The sequence below is a fragment of the Elaeis guineensis genome, chromosome 5 (assembly GCF_000442705.2).
Source record: "Elaeis guineensis isolate ETL-2024a chromosome 5, EG11, whole genome shotgun sequence".
Lineage (NCBI taxonomy): Eukaryota > Viridiplantae > Streptophyta > Magnoliopsida > Arecales > Arecaceae > Elaeis > Elaeis guineensis.
In genome coordinates this window covers 8,543,590-8,566,846 of record NC_025997.2, presented here as the reverse complement: position 1 = coordinate 8,566,846, position 23,257 = coordinate 8,543,590, and the positions used below count along the sequence as shown (strand labels likewise).

Genomic DNA, 23,257 nt, shown 5'->3' with positions numbered 1-23,257 from the left:
ATCTTTCTAGTTATCGATACGTTTTAATATGATCCAATCATCTGTTTCCATTAATAAAATGATGCCATGTGACTATCATATAATATCATTATTTTTATAAAATGATAAAAATATCCTTATCTTTATCTCCTTTCTCCTTTCTAATTGATCCCTTCTTCTTTCATCAACAGTATCCCTCTTTCTCCTTTTCCTCCTATTCATTTCTTCTCCTCCATAGTAACTCTTTTTACCTCCACCCATTCTCCTATTCTCCCTTTAGTTCTCATTCATTTCTCTTTCTCATCCTTCTCCTCCAAGCTATCTATAAATCATCCCTCTCTATGGTGGTCCCCTCCACCTCTACCCTTTCTCGATGGCAACTTGTCTTTCCTTCTCCCTTCCTTCCCATCTTTTTCTCCTCCACGTTTTCCTTTTTCAATCTATTTTTTGTCAATAGCCCCTCTCTCCTCCTCTCCTTTTTTATTATCCACTTTTTTCTTCATCCTCTTCCTCCTCCAAGTCCACCCATGAGCCCTACTTCTCTACGCGGCCTCCTCCATATCCACATTTCTCACCAGTAACTCATCATTTTCTTCCTCCTCATCTATTTCTTCTCTTTTATGACGGATCCTCCATCTCCATCCATTCCTTTACTTCCTCCCTTTCTCTTCATCTATTTTTCTCTTCATCCTTCTCCTCCAAGCCGACATAAGCTATCTCTTTTCACGATAGCTTCTTCTACCTCCACATCTTTTCATCGGCAATCCATCCTTTTTCTTTTTCTTCCTCTCCTTTCTCTTCTCCTCCTCCTCCTCCTCCAATTTATTTTTTGTCAATGGCCCTTCTTTTCTCTCATTTTTCTTTTTGTACTTTTCTTTCTCATCCTCTTCCTTCTCTGAACCTACCTATGAGTGAGGAATATTTTCATCCATCGAAAGAGAAAACTAGTACCATTTATTGATAAATGAATAACTGAACTATATTGAAATATATCAATAACTACACGGATCGATTTGATATTTTTTAAAATATAAAAAATATAAATTAAATTAAATTTAAATTAAAAAAAAATTATAATTTTTTTAAATATAATTTTATAGAACTCTATCCTTCTCGTCAACAGAAGACGCATTTCAAGCATAAATCTCTCACTGGAATAAGCCAAGCGTTTCATAATGGTCCTCAGACCCAATCATATATTCCAAGCAGTGTACACCATGTGATGCACTCACAGGTAGTATCATATCCCTGATTGATGGTACAAATCGATAAGATGAGCTGGCTACAAAGGGCCTTTGCTTTCCATGTGCACTGACAAGGGGAGAACCTTGCCATCCTTGCCGACTTTGGACGCTTCTGCCTTTTGGTACTACAATGCACGACGACGTGGTCCACCTAAAAAGGCGAAAGCAGCAATACGTCTCTCTCTCCCTCTCCCTCTTTTTAGTAAATTATCTTATCTCTTTTCGAGATTTGAAATAATTATAAGATTTTATTTAATATTTCAAAAAATATACACATAATCATATGATCAAATATAAAAATCTAAAATTTAAAAATAAAAATTTATCAAAATATAAAATATTTTAAGAACCAAATAGGTTAGAAAGTGATGGTATAAATAAAATCATTTATTTATTTAATTAAAAATAAGCAAGAAATTAATTACCTTAAATTTTGAAGAAAATCATCGAAACCTATTTATTTATTTTTTGAACCTTCGGTGATCATCTCGTAATAAAAAAACCCTCTATATGTGTGCCTTATCAAACTTTCTTCCATCGGTTATCCGCACAGAAAGCATTCTTTTTGCGAGCGCTATCAGATCTCTGAGACCAATTATCCACACATGTTATCCTCTCTGTGATCAAATTATCTACGGGAGAAATTTTTCTACGTGTGCGCCCTTTTAGATCACCGATCAATTATTTACACAGCTGCACCGACATCTTATCATACGAAGGATGTTGACCTGCTCCTGAAACTAAACTAAGGTAGAGGGAATAGGAGACCTCCAGATCCGAGCTGTACAAAGCAGAGTGGGTCCCACCGTGCCACGATGGTTGCTGAATGCTCTTTTGGTACCCATGCAAAAGAGTTTAGATTCTTAGTCAGCAATGTACTAATCTGGGACATAATTCTAATTTCCAGTAGTCATCAACGGCTGCGCCTCCTTCAACTACCAAAAATTTCTCACTTCTTATGTGGGGATGTATAGGAGCAAGTGGCAAAAAAATGATCCACTTTGTTTAATGCTGATAAAAACGCATTTATGAAAGAGTAATTTTGAACTTTGGTAGACAAGTGTGTCTTTGCCCTCGTGATTTTTTTTTTAATATAAATTTTATATATACATCAATTAATAATAAATGTATATTGATTGAGCTAAATATATGCATTAATTTAAGAGAAGCGATATAATGATCCAGTAAAATTAATCATGGACCATTCCCATAATAAAAATATATGCAATTTATTTTCTACAAATGAAAAAAAATAAAATATTTTTATTTTACAACCTTCATATATCATCGTAAAAACTTGCTAAAAAATTATAATTAGTCTAGAAAATTTCCGGCCACAGAAAAAAAATGTAAGAGAAATGCATGTTACTTCATATTTGTAAAAATAGATAGCCTTCCCTTTATTTTAAAGGAATCTCATTTTGGATCTTTCTAGACTAATGTACTATGCCCTTGTGACTACTCTATTGGAATAGGTTTAAAGAATTTCTGATGTGATTTAAAAAATTTAAAAAAATTAACAAAATTTTATTGCATTAGCAAAAAATTATGAATAACTTATAGAATATTAAGAATAAAAATGATTAAATTTGAAAGTACGTTGTTAAATATTGTCTTAAGGCATATTCTCATTGCTCGTATAGGAAAATCTAAAAAAATCATCTCAAAATATGATCAGAATTCTCCATCTGGAAGCATGACCATGAAAGAGATCAGTGAAAATCCTTTCAACACCCAGAAAAAAATCACAAAGAAAAAGATTTGAAGAGAAAAAGTTAGAAAGAAGAGATGGAAATGATTAGACATGATATCTAAAATCAAATCTCAAGATGACCCTTTTATAGCTATCCAATATGACTGTTTATGATCATTGAGATTCTTATTGATTCATCAAAATATTTAATAAGAAGTCCAATAGTCAGAAAATAAATATGAGATTAAATATATATGATCATTTAAATTTTTATTTCATCAATTAAGATTGTAATTAAGAGTCTAATGGTCAAAAACTTAAATTAAGTATGGTAAAGAACATTTAAACAATAAAATTAAAAGATTAGATTAAAATGCTTGGTGGGGAATTTGAAAATTTTGAGTTTTCTATTTTTGGATTTCTTCCAACATACTTATAAAATATTCTCGTTCAGATACATCCAATTAATATACCTCTCATGATTAAATTAATTGTTTATACCCACATGACTATACAAGCATAATAGTTAGTAAAGCCTAATAAAATGTTTTTAAAGAGGAGGAACAATCTTAAAGAAAAAATAAAATAAAACTAGATGAATTAATTTTTCTCTACATTTCTCATTAGAGATTTTTATAATTATATTATAAAAGAAAAAAAAATACAAATTTTTACTCAAAAAGAAGATAGAAGTAGACTTTCTTTTTTATATATTTTTTTCTAAAAAAAATTCATCTCTAAATATTCTCTGTACCAAGACCGTAAGTATCGATCCTCCGTATGCATGCGGGCCTTGAACCTTGACCGTATGGTTGGAACACACGGCCCGTTCCAACTGTGCCACCCCATGTGGGGCCCAAATACCATCTTTCATAAAATTCAAATAATCAGATATGAAAAAAATCGTTCAAAACATTCCATGATCTTAATCAAATCCAAGTTGTATCTTCCACATGAAAGAATGATTAATTTTGTTTTTACGATGCCAACCATCATCTGGCATAAATCTCAAGTCATTCGGAATTTTTCCTCTCTCTATCTGCATGACTCTGGAATTGGCTATTGGTTAGTGCACAATCTAACCGTTGACATTAAAAAATTGAAACATTCTTTTGTACCAAAGATACAACCAGAACCCATCTGGATCGTCTCATTTCAAATAACAAATAGGTTTCTTTTACAAGAAGGATATGTATTTACAAACACGCACCGCTCAGTGTGCTCAGAAAGAACACCGGCGTTTGACAGCTCTGTAGCTCGCCGGAATTAAATCCCGAGCAAGCCCGTCAAATCAAGTTAACACAGCAACTGTGCTCTCACGATACCGGATGCGGCCGGTCAGTTACTGAAGCGGAACTCCCCGGTTCAGTAGCCGGCACCTTCAACGCAGGCAAAAGTTTCTCTTTAAGGAAAAACATCTCGGCGGCGCCGCCGCCATCCTCCGCCTCCACCACCAACAACCCATCGGCCAGCCGGCGAACCACCACACTCGCTACCAAATTGCCAATCTGCCCCTCCACCACCACACCTGCGAGCCCCTTCTCCCCCTTCCTCCGAACCACGAGCCCTTCTTTCGCTCCCATATCTTCAGCTCTCGCGAGAATCGCCTCGGCCGGCTCGGCCGAGACGAACCGCTCCCGGTTCGACGGAGGTCCGAACAGACCGGACAGATCGAGCCCGGAGGAGAAGGATATTAGGTCGAAGGCGTTAAGTGCCCGGTCCGGTTCCTCCGACTTCCACAACTTTCCGTTCTCCAAATCCGCCGTCTCCGCCGAGTGGAACTTCGCCAGCGCCGCCCACTCCTCTTCGCCGAGCCCTTTCTTGAACCAGGGGTCGCGGAGGATCCCGTCGACGGTGATCCTACTCTCGGGCTTCGGGTCCAGGAGCCGGCCGATCAGCCGCCGGAGCTCCGGCGAGGTCCACTTGGGGCATCGGTACTCCCCGCGGTAGATCTTGCGGTACATCGCCATCAGATTGGGGTCGTTGAACGGCAGATATCCGGCGTTGAGGACGTAGAGGATCACGCCGCAGGACCAGACGTCGACCTTGGCGCCGTCGTATCCCTTCCTGTCGAGGATCTCCGGAGCGACGTACGCCGGCGTTCCGCAGAGGGTGTGGAGGAGCCCGTCGCCGCGGATCTGTTCGGGGACCGCGGAGAGGCCGAAGTCGGAGACCTTGAGGTTGCCGGCGTCGTCGAGGAGGAGGTTCTCCGGTTTAAGGTCGCGGTGGAAGACGCCGCGGGAGTGGCAATAGCCAACGGCGGAGATCAATTGGCGGAAGTAGCGGCGGGAGATGTCCTCGGGGAGGCGGCCGCGGGCGACTTGGGCGAAGAGCTCGCCGCCGCGGGCGAGCTCGAGGACGAAGTAGATCTTGGAGCGGGAGGCGAGGACCTCGAGGAGGCGGAGGATGTGGGGGTGGCGGAGGCGGCGCATGATGGCTATCTCGCGGACGACGTTGTGGGAGAGGCCGTTCTTGGCGGCGCGGCCCTTGGGGATGGCCTTGAGGGCCACGCTGCGGCCCGAGTGGAGGTCGCGGGCGAGGTAGACGCGGGCGGAGGCGCCGAAGCCCAGGAGGCGGACCAGCTTGAACCTCCCGAAAAGGACCTTCGCAGCCGGCCTTGGCAGCTCCTTGCTGCCGGATTCCGGCGGTGCGGGGCCACCGGAGTCCGGCATGGTTGCTTCGGACCCAATCGCGCCGTTTGCTGCTCTGGTGTTTGTGAAAGAAATTCCCTTCCCGTTTTTTTCTAGAGATAACTGGGATAGACAGAGAGAGAAGGAGAGAGACTGTGCGCGCACCCGGTGATGAGAGGAACGGAAACATTCGCTCGATATATAAAGATGAAGACGCTGTCTGGTGGTCCGCGTGTTATTCTTATCTTAGTAAGATACACCCCATGGAGACAACAATGTTCTAATAGTTGTCCCCAGAGCTGAAGTGGAGCATGGCATGCAGCAGGGAGGAGTCGGGCGCGCAGTACGGGAAACGGGCTCAGTGATTTGCTTTCGGAGTTTCGACGAAATTGAGCCGACTTGATATCTACATGTATTTATTTATTTATTGATAAATATTATTCTTCTACGGAATTATAGATATTAATTCTTGGCCGAAGTTGAATATCCAATTGAAATTTATTCTATTAACATTATCTAGATTTTATTATTGAAGAGAATCCAAAAATAAATTCAATTTTTTTTTTAATTTTTTTTAAATATTTTAATCTTATTTTTTTTAATTTTATTGTTTAAATATTTTATTTTTTGTTATCATGATTTTATGTTTTGACTGTTGAACTCGTAGTTATAGATTTTAATGAGTCAATAAAAATTCAAACGATCATGTGTATTTAATCTCATTTTTATTTTTTGATCATTAAATTTCTTATTAAATGCCGATAGGTTCACATCTTGTATAGTAATAATCAAGATAATAGACGGCTCCAGCTGTTTCACAAGAACGATTATAGTAACTCTTTAGCTGTAAAATAGTAAATCTCCTGTTAAGATCAGCAAATCTAATGTAAACTTATGTTATCAAAAAAATTCAAATCAATGACCTATCGGCAATTGTGCTGGAATGATAGTTATATCAAAATTTTAGGTCATGTTTCATTAGTTATAAATTTATTTTAATAATAAAATATTTTGGCATCTAATGTGGCCGTACTTTGAGAATTTCGGGGCACTTGAAAGTACATAACAAATAATTACTTTTTGTTTAATTTACTGGGAATTTCTATATAAATATTGTTTTACATAAAAATATTTGAAAATTTTATTTATTAAATATTCATGATAAACTTATCAGAATCAACTGGATTTTAATTGGCATTGGGAGGCTCATGGAATTTCGTTCCTATGGACTTTGGCTCATATATGCTGGGAAGCGCCATCTGAGATAGGTAGAGTGGCCCATACCCACCAGTCTCGATCCTATATTTGCATTCTCCTTCGTCTCGAAAATATCTATATTTTCCTATCTCTACATCCATTCTATTTTATGCTGTCTAGCAGAGTAAGGATGCCCAATGTGCTCTAACGATATCAATCGTAGCATAAGATGAAGTCAATTCAAACTCACAATGTCATGTCTGTGCGAGCTTGTCTGAAAATATAATTTATCAATTATATTTTATTAATATCATCTCTATTTACTTACAAGTTTGGAAATTTCATCAAATTCGGTTTAGAATTGGCCTTTGTAAGTGTAGTTTGAATTTACTTTCTATGTGGAATGATATTTCAGAAATTCTTCTTTTTCAACAAAAAAATTTCTTCAACACCATTAAAATGGGATTTGCACAGTATGTGCAACTTATGGTGCACCCAAGACTCATTTGCAAGGATCATCAAGTGTACGCTGTCGAAATACAATTTAGTTACAATTTGTCATAGTTTGTGATTTGGCTCCAACCTAGAAGAATTAGCAACCGACAATATCTATATGTAATATCTTTTCTTTCACTTTAAGTATAAAATATATTTTAATTATAAAAAAATTAATCAGAGTTTTGTTTTTTTGTAATTTAGCTGAAAGAACATCCAAATTTTCTTCTGCCGAGAGAAAGAGAGAGAAATTAATTTTGAACTGGTTTGTAGAACAATTTGGAACAAAGACGCAGAAGCCTAGCTTGGACCAGAACGGTCGCAGCCACCGGTAAAGGCGGCTTCCAACAAGCCCAAAAACTACCAGCACCTGCTTCAAAGCCAATCGGCCAGCGATGCTTCTTCGTTGGTTCGTATCGTCGTCAGCTGACAGCTGGAGACGGTGAATGCATGGCAACAGATCGGACGGCCGACAGCCTGGGAATCCGATCTCGGATATACTTGTCACAGAAAGGAACGGACACGCATGGGCCGATGCGGCCGTTGATACTTCCCTGGACGGTTGATACGCTCACTTCTTTATCATGAAAAGATATCAAAGCGACCGTACGTCATGTGGGCCCGCGGAGTCGCGTACGTCCGATGAGGACCGGCTGGTGGACCGCGTACTGGCAAAGATTCCGCAACTCATATCCGCTCCGGGCGCGACACGTGGATGGCGGTGGACGGGACAAAGAGGCGGGACCGCTGTACGGCGACAGCGAGTTCTCGTCCGCTAAACCACATACGCAGTTAGCCACCGTCATGGATTTGTGTAGGGAATCCTCCAAACGGGTATAAGGCACCAGGTTCGTAGCATAATGAGTCCTTTTTCTAAATAATACAAAAAAAAATATTTATTTAAATAATATAAATTTTAATTTATTTACGAATCTAATGTAAAAGGGATAAAATATCATTTTGAATGGTGTTTTATCCAAACCACATCACCCATAATTTTTATGTAGACGTCGTCCAAAAAAAAAATAAAAAATAAAAAATATCATTTTAAATGATATTTTTAAAAACGTCATTCAAAATGGCGTTTTTAAAAACGGCATTCAAAATGATGTTTTCTAATTGTTTTTCAAAAAAAAAGAAAAAAAATAGAAAAGAATGAGAAAAAAATAAAATTTATAATTTTAAATTTATAAATAAATAAAAATTTTAATTTTGAAAGAAATTTAAAATATAAAAATTTAATTTTTTAATTTAAATAAAAAAGATAATTTTAAATAATTTTTTTCTTTTCAAATTAATTTTTTTTAAAAAAATATCTAAACAAAAATCTTAAAAGTTTAAAAAATTAAAAATATCATAGAAAAAGAAAAAAGGAGAAAGAAATGCGAAAGAAATAAAAATTATAAATTTAAATTTAAAAAAAATAAAAATTTTAAATTTAATTCAAAAATATCATTTCAAATTCTTTCCCCATTTCAAATTAATTTTTAAAAAAAATGTTCAAAAAAATTAAAAATTAAAAAATAAAAAATATCATTAAAAAATCCAAAATTTAAAAAAATAAAAAAAATAAGAATTATAATTTCAAATTTAAAAAAAATAAAATTTTTAAAATTAATTAAAATAAAAAATATCATTTCAAATTACTTTCCCAATTTTAAATTAATTTATTTAAAAAATATTCCAAACAAATAAAAAAATAGCCTAAAAAATTTCATAAAAACAGAAAAAATGAAAAAAATAAAAAAATTATATAATTATAAATTTGAATTAAAAAAATTAAAATTTTAAATTGAATTAAATTTTGATAAAAAAAATAAATGCCATAAAAAGTGAAAAAAAAGAAAAAAATATGAAAAAAAAGAAATTTATAAATTAATTTTAATTTAAATAAAAAAAATATCATTTCAAATTATGTTGTCCATTTCAAATTATTTTTTAAAAAAATTATCTGAAGAAAAGAAAAAAATGTTGTAAAAAAATAAAAAATACCATAAAAAAAGAAAAAAAGAAAAAAATAGAATTGAAAAAAAATAAGAATTGTAATTCTAATTGAAAAACAAAATTTATAATTTTAAATTTTAAAAAATAAAAATTTAATTATAATTAAAATAAAAAATATCATTTTAAATAAGTAAATTAATTTAAATTTAATTGTTTAAAAAATAATCTAAATAAAGGAAAAAAAAACCTAATAAAATGTCAAAAAGATAAAAATGGGAGAAAATTAAAATTATAATTTGAAGTTATAAGAATTTTAAATTGAATTCCAAAAAAAGAATACCATAAAAGAAGTGAATAAAAGAAAAAAAATTATAAAAAAATAAAAATTATAAATATAAATAAAAAAAATTAACTTTAATTCAAACAAAAAATTATCATTCAATTTACTATTTTTATTTTTAATTAATTTTATTTATTACAGGTATGTGAATTAAAAATTTTTATTTTTAATATTCAATTATATTTTACATTGGATATATCATGTATGATTTTTTTGAAATTTGCAGATTTGGGTATGCGAGCGTATGTCGACTATCAGTCCATTACGATGATAGTTGCTCGAGATGCCATCAGAGCAGCAAGATCCTGATGTTCTATTCAGACTAGACGGACCATTAAGATATAGGTATCGAAATATTATTTTTTTTATTTTAAATTTATTATTTTAAATTCGATAAAATTTATTTAACATGAGTAGATTGTGAAACAGATGGAACGTTGCATTCAACGTTCATCACGTATCGACGAGAGTGGCATGGATTTATAGGTGACAGTTGGATACATTAGTTGATACATATAGACGGATAAATTTTGAATTTTTTATAAATATCATTTTACAGTATTCATAATCTATTAAAATTTTAGCTTACTAATTTTTTTTTATTTTAACTCTATCAGTTTTTGTGGGAGACATATACAGATGAGATATTGGCTATACTGCCGTATATGTGTACAGTTGGATACGACATATGGACTGTTAGGGTGCCACTTATTTGTTTTGATGTGGTAGAGTGAGATTTTTCCGATCATGTCCTGCGACAGTTTGGTCAGATTCAAGGCATCTCAGAGCAGTTTGATACCAGCAGGGACTTCATCGTATTGATCGATGAGGGAGAGCTCGTATTGACTCGCGTATCAGACATGCAGAGTACATCGATATTTGGGATGCACGTTGAGATCACATTGTTCATGGTGATCCGATTTTGAGAGGTCGTTCATATACCGATGACTACATGACTTGATTTTTTAGCATTACGGTGCGAGTCATTGGACAGTCTCGGTATACAATTTTCGGATATGAGGGCGAGAGTTCTACTGTGTGTCTTTTGGTAAGATTACGAAAATTATTTTATGCTATTTATGTTATATTTTTGTTTTATATTTTATAGTATACTAACTGTTTTATTTTTATTTTGTAGACTGATTCTATGTCGGATCTTGTGTTGGACGCTCGTCGTGCTTTATCTATAACTGATGAGGACGAACGGATTCAGATACTGTGGAAGATAGAGAGAACAAGTTTCGAAATATTGGTGGTGATTGGTGTTGATCCATATAGCTGTGCGCCTTGGTATGGAGCAGCCCCGACGCCAGATATGAGATATTTGCCGCACCATATATTTCATATATGCCATCACCGCATATTCCGCAGATGTCATCATTAGATGCTGCACAGATGCTACCGTCTTTTGATCCATAGATGGCAGCGCCTTCTTCTTCTTACATCCCCCAGATGACATCATCGGGTACCAATTGGCCACATCAGTATGATATTTTCTTTTCAAGTCCATCTGTGTATCCAGATGAGAGGGTTGAACGGGTCTCTCAGTCCATAGATAATCCGACAACATCAGTTATTCCTGAGCAGCATGATCAGCAAATCTCCTCCACTGATATAGGGGAGGAGCCATCACAGCAGGAGCAGGAGCAGCCGGCGATGACCTTCCTAAGAAGGTCCAAACGACCACGGGCACCGCGACGTCCTTGTGGGACTTAGTCTTTGTTAGATTTGTACTTAATATTTTTTACATTTTTATTGTACTATTTTTTATACGTTTGATATTTTTATTCTATTTAATAATATTAAATATTAATTTTATTTTATATTATTTAATTTCAAGTGATCGGATATTATGCTTTGTGCATATGGATACACATACTCGAATATGTCTCAGAACATTAGGAGAGAAAAAGTTATGCTAAAAAGACTATAAAAATTATAATGTAAATAATAATAATATATCGAATAGGTACATCTCGATCTGATACAGGCACGAATAGGTACGTACGGTGTGGTATGAAAAAAAAATAATTAATTTTAAATAGAGAAAGTAATTTGAAATGATGTTTCTTATTTAAATTATATTTTTTATTTTAATTAAAATTAAAAATTTTATTTCTTTCAAATTTAAAATTATAATTATAATTTTTTTATTTTTTTAAATCTATGGCTTCTTTATGGTACTTTTTATTTTTTTAATTTATTATTTTTTTGATATTTTTTTAAAAAAATTAATTTTAAATGGGAAAAGTAAGTTGAAATGATATTTTTTATTTGAATTAAAATTAATTTTTTTTTAAATTCAAAATTATACCTTATATTTTTTTACCATTTCTTTCTCATCCTTTCTTTTTTTATGGTATATTTTATTTCTTTAATTTTTTAAGATTTTCTTTGAAATATTTTTTTTAAGAAAAAATTTTAAAAGAGAAAATAATTTGAAATTATTTTTTTTATTTGTAAAATTAAAATTTTTTATTTTTCAAATTTTAAATATATAATTTATATATTTTTCACATTTTTTCCCTTTTTTATCTTTTTTGCATTTTTTAGGTATTTTCTTCCTTTATTTATAATATTTTTTAAAAAATTAAATTAAATTAATTTAGTTATTTAAAATGATGTTTTTTTATTTGAATTATAATTATAATTTTTATTTCTTAACATTCAAAATTATAAATTTTATTTTTGAATTAGAATTAGAATTCCTATTTTTTTCAATTCTATTTTTTTCCCTTTTTTCTTTTCTATGGTATTTTTTATTTTTTTACATCAATTTTTTTCTTTTCTTTAGATATTTTGTCAAAAAATAATTTGAAAGAGACAAAATAATTTGAAATGATATTTTTTATTTAAATTAAAGTTAAAATTTTTATTTTTTTAATTTTTAATTTATATTTTTTAATTAAAATTTTTATTTTTTAAATTAAAATTTATAATTTTTATTTTTTTAGCATTTTTTCTCATTTTTTCTTTTTCTATGATATTTTTAATTTTTTTAAATTTTTAAGATTTTTGTTTAGATATTTTTTTTAAAAAAATTATTTGAAAAGAAAAAAATAATTTAAAATTATCTTTTTTATTTTAATTAAAAATTTAAATTTTTATATTTTAAATTTCGTTCAAAATTAAAATTTTTATTTATTTCTAAATTTAAATTTATATATTTTTTTCCCATTCTTTTCCATTGTTTCCTTTAGTTATTTAAAATGATATTTTTTTATTTCAATTATAATTATAATTTTTATTTCTTAAAATTTAAAATTATAAATTTTATTTTTCAATTAGAATTACAATTCTTATTTTTTTTCAATTCTATTTTTTCCTTTTTTTCTTTTTTTATGGTATTTTTTATTTTTTTATAATATTTTTTTTCTTCAGATAATTTTTTTAATATATAATTTGAAATGGACAACGTAATTGAAATGATATTTTTTATTTAAATTAAATTTAAAATTCTTATTTTTTTAAATTTTAATTTACAAATTTCTTTTTTTTCACATTTTTTCCTCTTTTTTTCACATTTTTATGGCATTTATTTTTTTATCAAAATTTAATTCAAATTAAAATTTTAATTTTTTTTAATTGAAATTTATAATTATATAATTTTTTTATTTTTTTCATTTTTTCTTACTTTTATGAAATTTTTTGAGGCTATTTTTTTATTTATTTAGAATATTTTTTAAATAAATTAATTTGAAATTGGAAAAGTAATTTGAAATAATATTTTTTATTTTAATTAATTTTAAAAATTTTATTTATTTTAAATTTCAAATTATAATTCTTATTTTTTTTGATTTTTTAATGGCACTTTTTGTTTTTCTAATTTTTTATTTTTTTGAATATTTTTTTTTAAAAATTAGTTTGAAATGGGGAAAGAATTTGAAATGATATTTTTGAATTAAATTTAAAATTTTTATTTTTAAATTCAAATTTATAATTTTTATTTATTTCGCATTTCTTTCTCCTTTTTTCTTTTTCTATGATATTTTTAATTTTTTAAATTTTTAATATTTTTGTTTAGATATTTTTTTAAAAAAATTAATTTGAAATGAAAAAAATATCTAAAATAATTTTTTTTTTGAGTTAAAAATTTAAATTTTTATATTTTAAATTTTATTTAAAATTAAAATTTTTATTTATTTATAAATTTAAATTATAAATTTTATTTTTTTTCCATTCTTTTCCATTTTTTTTCTTTTTTTTTGAAAAAAATAAAAAACATCATTTTGATTGACGTTTTTAAAAATATAATTTAAAATGGTGTTTTTAAAAACGCCATTCAAAATGGCGTTTTCTATTTTTTTTTTTTTTGGACGACATCTGTGTGAAAATTGTGGGTGACGTGGCTTGGATAAAACGTCATTCAAAATGACGTTTTATCTTTTTTGCATTAGATTCGTAAATAAGTTAGAATTTGAATTATTTAGTTAAATAACTTTTTTTTTGTATTATTTAGGAAAAGGACTCTATGGAGGTGGTTTTTGTCCTGCAAGATATGTATCTTCTCTTGTGCAAGGCTAACCATATATAGCCATTCCAATTTAGGGTTCGAATGATTGATTGTGAAAAGAATGATTGACCTTAGACATTAAATTGTATTTTGCACAGCTTTCCAAATGTATTGTCAGTTTTGTGATTTGTATTGTGGATGCAAAAGGAACATTCTATCAAAATTTGTTATCATATTTTAAAATTTATATAAAATATGATTTAATGGCTAAAGATATGAAAGAAGATCAATCATTCTTTCGTACAAAAGATATTACATGGATCCTCTATTAAGATATAACATGGATCCTCTACTACATATGGATATAGCCATGCTACATTGTACAATATACGTTTGCTTTATATTGCATTTGTGAATGTGCTAAAAGTTTTGGATTTAGAATGCCAATAAAATTTTATTTTTTTAAAAAAAGATATTACAATGAGTAAAAGATGGTGCATTGCCAAGCTGTTGAAGTTGAAAAATTTTTGCAAGTAGGATTTGGGGTGGGATGAATAGAGAGATTAATTAGAATTATAAGACAGGAAGATTAGTTATAAATAGTTTTAGTAGTGATAAACCAAATGTTAGAAAAACATGTGCCTTGGTTAAGAATTCTCATGGTGGATAATTCTAGTATAAAGAAAATAAGAATTAGAAAATTAGAAAATATTTTATTCTACTATATAGTGGAAGGAATACTCCAAATTTTTCTAAAAATCACTTCAAATACGTAGAATTAGCACTGCAAAAGAACACGTAGAACTCAATATATTAGGAAGTCTTTTAAAGCATAAAAATAAGCTGCACACTTTATATTATTATAGTTGGAACCTGCAGGTCAAATGCATAGACAATATATTGGAGATAATAAGAATGCGGTGAAAAATAATAATTTGGGCAAGTGCTTTTAGTGAATTACAGCCTTTGGATTTGTTTGATTCAAAAGAATTTAGATTGATTTACTTGTTTGATGGTTTCTACAAGATAATTGCAAAGGTCCTATCATTCTGATTGGCTAAGCTAATGCCACTTTTGGTTGATGATAAAAGATCATTATATCTTGGAACTTTTTCTTTTTAGTGCTCAAGAAGTTGTGAACTTCTACAAGGGGAACTTCTACAAGGGGATCGGATATAAAGGATTTTTTTGCAAATGGGATATTGAAAAAGCATTAAATAGCAGTCGGTCGACCGTGAGGCCCGGCTTGAAGAGGAGATCTCCCACCTTACCGAGGAGGTCTCCCACCTTACCGGTGCCCTGGCCGCCTCGGGGATCGAGCTGCAGTCGGCTCGCGAGGAAGCCAAGCAGAAGTCCCGCACTGTTCGACGGCTGCACCGCGAGTGGGATGACTACGTCGGCGAACTCAAAGCCGAACGCGAGCAGCTCCGAATAAGCTTGGGAAATCTCACCAAGGGTGAGGAGAATATGTCCTCCGCTCAAGCCGATGCAGACATAGCGAGGGCGGAGACAGAGTCGGCGAAAGAGGCCATAGGTCGGGCCGTGGAGGACTTTCATGGCTCCGACGAATATCAGGAGGAACTCTTGGAGAGCGATTTCCTCTCGTACCGAGTGGGGTATGAGGACGCCCGGGAAGCGATCCAGAGCCTGTATCCTGAGCTCGATCTCAGCAGCGTCGTCCCCCCAGAGTCGGAGGGCCAAGCCGCGGGAGAGGTGGCCGACCCATCGTCGAGAGATCGTACTGCCACGGAGGAAGCCGTCTCGGACCAGACAGCCGAAGGCGAGGCGGCTCCGACCCCCGATGCTACTTCGGCCCGAGTGGACACGCCGACCGTCCCCAGACTTCTCCCGATAGAAAAGCCGACTCCGACGAGTAGTCGGAGCATCCTTTATTTTTGCTTTTGTTTAGTGTACTTGTAATCGGGCTTCGGCCTAATCTTGTAAATCCAGTTTATATTTGAATGAAATCGAAATCTTTTCAACTTTCTCTCTTTCTTTATGTATCCTGGAATGTGTTTTGTATGTCTCGCCGAAATGCTTTCGAACGTATAAGTCGTAGGCTCGATGTACTAGCTAGGATGTTCGGTAAGATCCCAGGTAGCTAGCTGGGATAGTCGGTAGCGCGTGCCATGATAAAGGCAGAGCGAGCTCCGACTTTGGATCGGTCTCCCGACTGTCGTACGACCTGACAGTCGAGGGTTTAAGTAGAGCGCCCGTTGCCCAGACCTAAGTCGGGCATGTATGTCGAGTCGGGTGTTGACCGACCTTTGGGCGTAGCCCTTTGACCCGATTGTCCTGTAGAGTCTGATAGTTGAATAGTATCCGACGCATTTGGTTGATGACAAGTCAGTCATCTATTGCCTGGTTCTTTGTCGGACGTATGCGTCGCGACGTGTGATAAACGGTGGTAAGCCGAATACCCTTCGATCGGTCATGACCAGGTCGGTAGGTCGCGAACGTGACGTTGGTCGCATTGGCATTTTGCCTTTTTTGGTCGGAGCCGAGTCGGCAAGTTAGCCAGCCGCCTTGCTCAGGAGCTGACTGCGGAAGGGCCGTGGCTTCAACTTAGGAGGGTTTCATCGCCATCACCGGCTTTCCACTAACACAGATATATTGATCGTCGTAAGAGTCCGACACGTCGTCGGCGGTTGGGCCGCAGATTTTTAATGGAATGCTGGGCCCAAGTCGTGGTGTCGGGGCTCGTACTACTAGCGAGTGCCGACGCACAGTTGGAGAGCTGAAATTCTGGACTCCGAAGTTTTGAAGCTGAGTTTGTATTCCGAATAAGGGCACACAGAGTTTACTGGTAGTACAATCTCAGATTGTCAGCATTTCAAGTTCGGAGAATGGCGCTTCCTTCTAGAGTCTCCAGTCGGTAGGCTTCCGGCCTGTAGGTGCCCGCTATCTTGTAGGGTCCTTCCCAGTTTAGAGCCAATTTTTCTCGGTCTAGAGGCTTCGAAACTTCCATCTTTCTCAAAACCAAGTCCCCAGACCTGAAAAGCTTCGGCTTAACCTTAGCATTGTAGTATCGGGCCACTCTCTGTCGGTAGGAAGCCATGCGGAGTTGAGCCTCGCATCGGAGTTCGGGCAGGAGGTCTAAGTCGGCTCTCTGACACTCAGAGTTATCCGGCTCGCAATACTGCTCGACTCTAGTCGATGGTAGTCCGATCTCGAGCGGGATCATCGCCTCCGTCCCATAGACCAAACTGAAAGGAGATTCTCCGATCGGGACACGGAGTGTCATTCGGTATGCCCATAGGACGGAATTCAATTCTTCGACCCAAAGGCCTTTGGCTTCATTCAGTCGGGTCTTTAGTCCATGCAGAATGGTTCGGTTGGTCACTTCGACCTCGCTATTGGATTGTGGGTGCCCGATTGAGGTCAGTCTGTGCGTGATATGAAATCTTGCACAGAACTCTCGAAAGTCTCGGTTGTCGAATTGCCGTCCATTGTCGGTGATAATAGTGTGCGGTAGCCCGAACCTAAAGATGATGGACTTCTGGATGAAGTCTTCCATCTTTCGCTCGATGATTTGTGCTAGAGGTTCTGCTTCTACCTACTTAGTGAAGTAGTCGATTGCGACGACTATGAACTTTCTTTGGTCGGACGCCAGAGGGAAAGGACCGAGTATGTCGATTTTTCAATGGGCTAAGGGCCACGGGGTGACAATAGGAGTGATTTGGCTGGCTGGTCGGTGTTATATGTTGGCGTACCTCTGGCATGGCTCACACCTCCGAACCAACTCAGCTACATCTTTTCTCATGGTGGGCTAGTAGTAACCCTACTGTAGGACTTTGTAGGCCAAAGATTTGCCCCCCAAGTGATTTTCGCAGATCCCTTCATGTACTTCTCTGAGCGCGTAGTCCGCGTCAGTCGGTCCCAAGCACCTGAGTAAAGAAAGGGAGAACGACCTTTTGTAGAGTCGACCATCCATTATCACGTATTGGGAGGCCACCCATCGGAGTCGTTTGGCTTCTGTGGGGTCTTCAGGGCTGGTTCCATTGGTCAGATACCGAACGATCGGATCCATCCAGCTTGGTTCGGTCGCCAGTTGCAGCACCTCCTCGGCCTTGTCGATGCTTGGCTGCTCGAGACTCTCCACCAATGTCTGACCCAAGGCGTCGTAGGTTGATGTCGCAAGCCTGGAGAGTGCATCGGCCCGAGCGTTCTCCGACCTGAAATATGGGAGATCTCGAAATACTTGAGGTGTGCCACGAGATCTCTCACCTTCTGGAGATATTTTACCATGGTCGAATCTCGCCCTCAAATTCGCCTTTAACTTGCACCACGATCAGCTGGGAGTCGGAGAAGACTCTGAGGCTATCGATCCCGAGCTCCTTCACTACTCTCAAGCCAGCGAGGAGCGCTTCATACTCGGCTTGATTATTGGAGGCTTTGAAGTCAAATCGGAGGGCGTACTCGGTAACCACTCCCTTTGAGTTGGTGAGCAGGAACTCGGCCCCGCTCCCTCAAGCGTTGGAAGCTCCGTCGATGTGCAACACCCAGGTAGACCCGGGGTCAGGTTCGGAGATTGCAACTTCTCCGGAGCTCCCGCCTTTCGATCCTTGGTCGGTTGTCGGGCACTCCGCAATAAAGTCGGCCAAGACCTGGGCTTTCAAGGCTGGTCGTGGTCGGTACTGAATGTCGAACTCACTCAGCTTCATTATCCATTTCGCCAGTCGTCCTGATGTGTCGGGGCGGCGCAAGATCGCCCTCAGGGGCTGGTCGGTGAGGACCATGATAGCGTGCGCTTAGAAATATGGATGGAGTCGTTGTGCAGACACAATCAAGGCGAATATCATTTTCTCCATCTTTGAGTACCGAGCTTCAGCTTCGTGGAGTACTTTGCTGGTGTAATATATGGGTTGGTGAATTTGGCTCTCGTTCTCTCGGACAAGTACCGAGCTAATCATCTCTGGGGAGGTTGCCAAGTAGAGGTATAGTGTTTCTCCGACTTCTGGCTTTACAAGCAACGGTGGGGAGGTCAGGTACCTTTTCAGATCCTCGAAGGCCTGCCGGCACTCGTTCGGCCAAGAGAAGTCCTTCGCCTATCTCAGGATCTTGAAGAACGGGAGGCATCTCTTTGCCGATCGAGAGATGAATCGGCTGAGTGCGATGATCCTTCCGTTAAGCTGCTGTACCTCCTTTTTAGTATCCGGATGCCGCATATCGATGATTGCCTTTATCTTCTCAGGGTTAGCCTCAATTCTTCGTTGAGAAACGAAGAATCCGAGAAACTTTTCCGAAGTCACCCCGAAGGCGCACTTAGTCGGATTTAACCTCATCCGATGTCGTCGAAGAGTGCGAAAAGTTTCTTCAAGATCTTGGACATGATCTGAGGCCTGCGCACTCTTCGCCAGCATGTCGTCATGTACATCTCCATGTTGTACCCGATTTGATCTTTGAAGACCTTATTGACGAGTCACTGGTAAGTGGCCTCGATATTTTTCAGTCCAAAGGACATTATCCTGTAGCAGTAAAGGCCCTTGGCGGTCACAAAGGCTGTGTGCTCATCATCTTCGGACGCCATCCGAATCTGATTGTATCTAGCAAAGGCGTCCATGAAGCTGAGCAGTCGATGTCCGGATGTCGTGTCTACCAGCTGGTCAATTTTCGGAAGTGAAAAGCTGTCCTTCGGGCAGGCATGATTTAGGTCGGTATAGTCAATGCAGATCCTCCACCTCCCGTTGGCTTTTTTCACCATGACAACATTGACGAGCCAATCGGGGTACATGGTTTCTCTGATGAAGCCCGCCTTGAGTAGCTTGTCCACTTCCTCGTCGATGGCCTTCTGTCTTTCAGGAGCGAAAAATCACTTCTTTTGCCTCACCTGCCTCATTCCAGAGTTGATGTTGAGTCGGTGAGTCATCGCCTCCGGGGGGATGCCGGACATATCCGCTACTGACCAAGCGAATACGTCGGCATTGGCTTTCAGCAGCTCTACTAGTTGCCGTTGCTCAGGATCGGATAATTGGGATCCGACCCAGGCCACTCGTTCGGGATTCTCCGCTATCGGGACAGAAACCAGCTGTTCGACCAGTTCACCCCGTTCTTTCTCTCTCCGGTGGTCCAACTTGTCGGCCGTCAGGGAGTCCTTCGCTTCGTTACTTCGAGCAGAGATTTGGAAGTATCACCAAGTGAGCTGCTGATCCCCGTGCATCTCCCCGACCCCATTCTTGGTCGGAAACCGAAGCAGCAGGTGGTAGGTCGAGACTACTGCCCTGAGGGCGTTTAGTCCGGGTCTTCCAAGTATGGCATTGTAGGTCGAAGGTACTTGGACGACTGCAAAGGTTAGGTGGATGGTGCTTTATCGTGGTTCGGTTCCAGCTGTCACGGGAAGAGTAACTTCTCTTTCCACCGTGACGGCTTCCCCGGTGAAACTCACTAGGGGCGTGGAGACTCTTTCGAGCCGATCAGCCGACAGTCGCATTCGGGAGAAGGTCAAGTAAAACAAAACATTAGTCGAACTTCCATTATCAATAAGGATTCTTCTTACATCATAATTTGCTATTATTGTCGAGACAACAACAGCGTCGTCATGGGGAGTTTGGATTCTCCGAGCATCTTCATTTGCAAAAGTAATTACATCATCTTGGCACTGCTTCTTCGTCGACTCCTCTCCGACAGTCGTCCCGCGGTCCAGTCATTTGGAGATCATGTTGATGACCCCGACCGTGGGCTGATTGTTCGCTGCCTTCTCAGTCGGTTGGGGTCGTCGGTCGGGATGGGTCGAGTCGACGGTTTTTTCTAAAATTTTTTGAGATAGTCTCGACGTATGAGGGCCTCGATTTCATCCTTAAGTTGGATGCATTGCTCGGTGTTGTGACATGGCCCCGATGAAATCGGTAGTACTTTCATCGGTCGAGGCCCTTTGCCTTCAAAGGTGGAGGCCGTCGCAGATATTCTTCCCCTTCGATCTCCATCAAAATCTACGCACGAGGAGCAGAGAGAGGAGTATAGGAATCATACCTGGGATGCATCGGCCTCGGACTCCGCCGTCGAGGCGATCTCGGGCTCCGTCGCTGGGGTGAAACCTGTTTGTCGGTCGGGGGTCAGCTAGGCTCGGCAGGAGTCCGACCTTTCCTTCGCTTCTCCTTCAGGCCCTTGGCCTCAGTCAGGCACCGGTCGGAAGCTCCTTCGTCTGCACACATGTATTTGTACGCACGCTCCAGCAGTTCGACGTATGTTCGGGGGAGGGTCTTGTCCAAGGAGTATGTAAATTGGGACCTCCTTAGCCCCCTCTTCATTGCTGAGATAGCCATGTCTTCGTTGAGGTCCCGAATCTCGAGCGTGGCCGCGTTGAATCGCATCACGAAGTGTCGGAGCGTCTCGTTTTCTCCCTGCTTGAGAAAAAAAAGACTGTCTGAGGTTCGTGGGGGCTTTCGGCTGGTGCTAAAATAGACCACGAAAGTATGTTCAAGCTGTCCAAGGAGTGGATGCTTCCAGAGCGAAGGTCGGAGTACCAAGCCCTAGCGGCCTTGCGAAGTGTGGCGGGGAAGCGATGCAGAGAAGGGCATCAGTTGCCCCTTGGATCGTCATGAGAGCCTTGTAGCTCTCCAGATGGTCAACTGGATCGGTGGAGCCGTCGTAGGGCTCCACATGAGGCATCTTGAACCGACTAGGGATCGGTTCGTCGAGGATGAGTCGGGAGGAGGTTGGGCGGTCTGAAAGTTGACGTCGTTCGAAGACTTCTGCCCGTCCACCTGAAGCTGGGTGAACCGACGGTCGATTTCTTCGAACCTGCATTCGTAGTCGTCGGCCCGTCGGTGCTGGGAGACCCCGGGGGTCGAGTCTCCCGACGAATCTGAGGGGTAGGCGGACGGTGTCCGCGGTCGCTTCTCCTTCCTCGCTCGCTCCAGCTGGGAAGGAGAAGATCGTCGGGATCGATGGGTATCATGCCGTGTCCGCCTCTCCCCCTCTCGGTGGGAGTGCTATGACGGCTGCACCTGAGGAGGAGATGGAGGCCGACGCGGGCGTCGGCGGCTGCTCCTGGAGGGCATCGGGTGTGCCGCCGGCTGCCCACCGGTGAGTGCGGCAACCGAGTTGGTTGTTGTTGAAGGCTCTTGACTTCATCCGTCAGCACAGTCATCTGTCGCACAATCACCGCGATTTGCGTCTCCGCGGTCACCACAGGATGCGGAGAGCTGGGCTCTGCCATGGAGGGCAGAGGAGAGTCCTCTTCCCGACAGGAAGAGTGCCTCGCCGATCCGGTGGCTCTCGACCGCTGAGCCCTGATTCTTGTCATTCCGAAATAATTTTTTCAAGCTCTGTGGAGGTCGGACCCCTCCCCTACCTGGCACGCCAAATCTGTTGCGGCCAATCCCCTCGTCGCCTGATCGTCGGGAACAAGCACCTGCACGAGAAGTCCACACTGACCAGAGATGCCTCTGGTGGGGACCCTCCGACGGTCAAGTCAAAGAGGAGACTAGGCAACAGTGGAAAAGAATCAAGGGAACTAAGTGAGAGAGAGAGAGTGAGAACTAGAGAGAGTGAGTCCAGGGGCTTCGAAGAACCTCCTCGCAGCATTGTTGCCTTCTCGTTTTATAGTAGAGCGCGGCGTGGTGCCGTCATTAATGGCGTAGACAACTGGGAGAGTTGTCAAATCATCAGAGGCTGTTAGAGTCGCCGCGGACTGTCAAGTCACCGTGGGTTGTCAAATCGCTGGGATTAATCTAAATCCTTGGCAGGACAATGTCCCAGGATGGCTATGTCGCATGCTTTTGTCAGGACGGCGATCCTCAGCAGTCGTACGACGTTTGGGGGAGCCGACCGACCATACGTCGGCATTTAGTTATGGGATGTCGGGTGAAGACCCAGGGACCCTCCGACGGTCAGTCTGGGCATTGCGGAAGTCGGACATCGGACTCCCCGTTCGGTCAGTCGGGAACAGAAGGGTCTGCCCGACCGACATACCTTCGGTCGGACGGTGTCGGCAGTCGTCGATCGGTTCGGTCGGACGGTGTCGGCAGTCGTCGATCGGTGCGGTCGGTAGAGTCGGGCGCCGGTCAGGCGGGCCCGAGGGTGAGTCGGCGTGAGAGGGACCGGTCGGTACGTCCCAACACAACCTATGATATGAATGTGCAACTGGGTTGAAGATTAATTTTCATAAAAGCTTTTTATTAAGCATGAACATGAATGACAACAAATAGTTGGTTACTATGAGATGTCTCAATTGTAAAGTGGAAAATTTTCCTTCGATCAATAAAAAAATATTGGGTGGATATCTGGTTAGGACACCATCTCCTAAGACCTTTTTAGTACCATGCGATGTAGCAGGAAGAA

General features: G+C 38.9%; 1 protein-coding gene across 1 annotated transcript; it reads right to left on the bottom strand.

Moving 5' to 3' along the window:
* Positions 1–4,040: 4,040 nt before the first annotated feature.
* Positions 4,041–5,733, bottom strand: LOC105044794 (CBL-interacting serine/threonine-protein kinase 14). The gene has a single exon (XM_010922810.4). The coding sequence runs from the start codon at positions 5,586–5,588 to the stop codon at positions 4,233–4,235; it is 1,356 nt and encodes a 451-aa protein (XP_010921112.2). The 5' UTR covers positions 5,589–5,733; the 3' UTR covers positions 4,041–4,232.
* Positions 5,734–23,257: the final 17,524 nt, after the last annotated feature.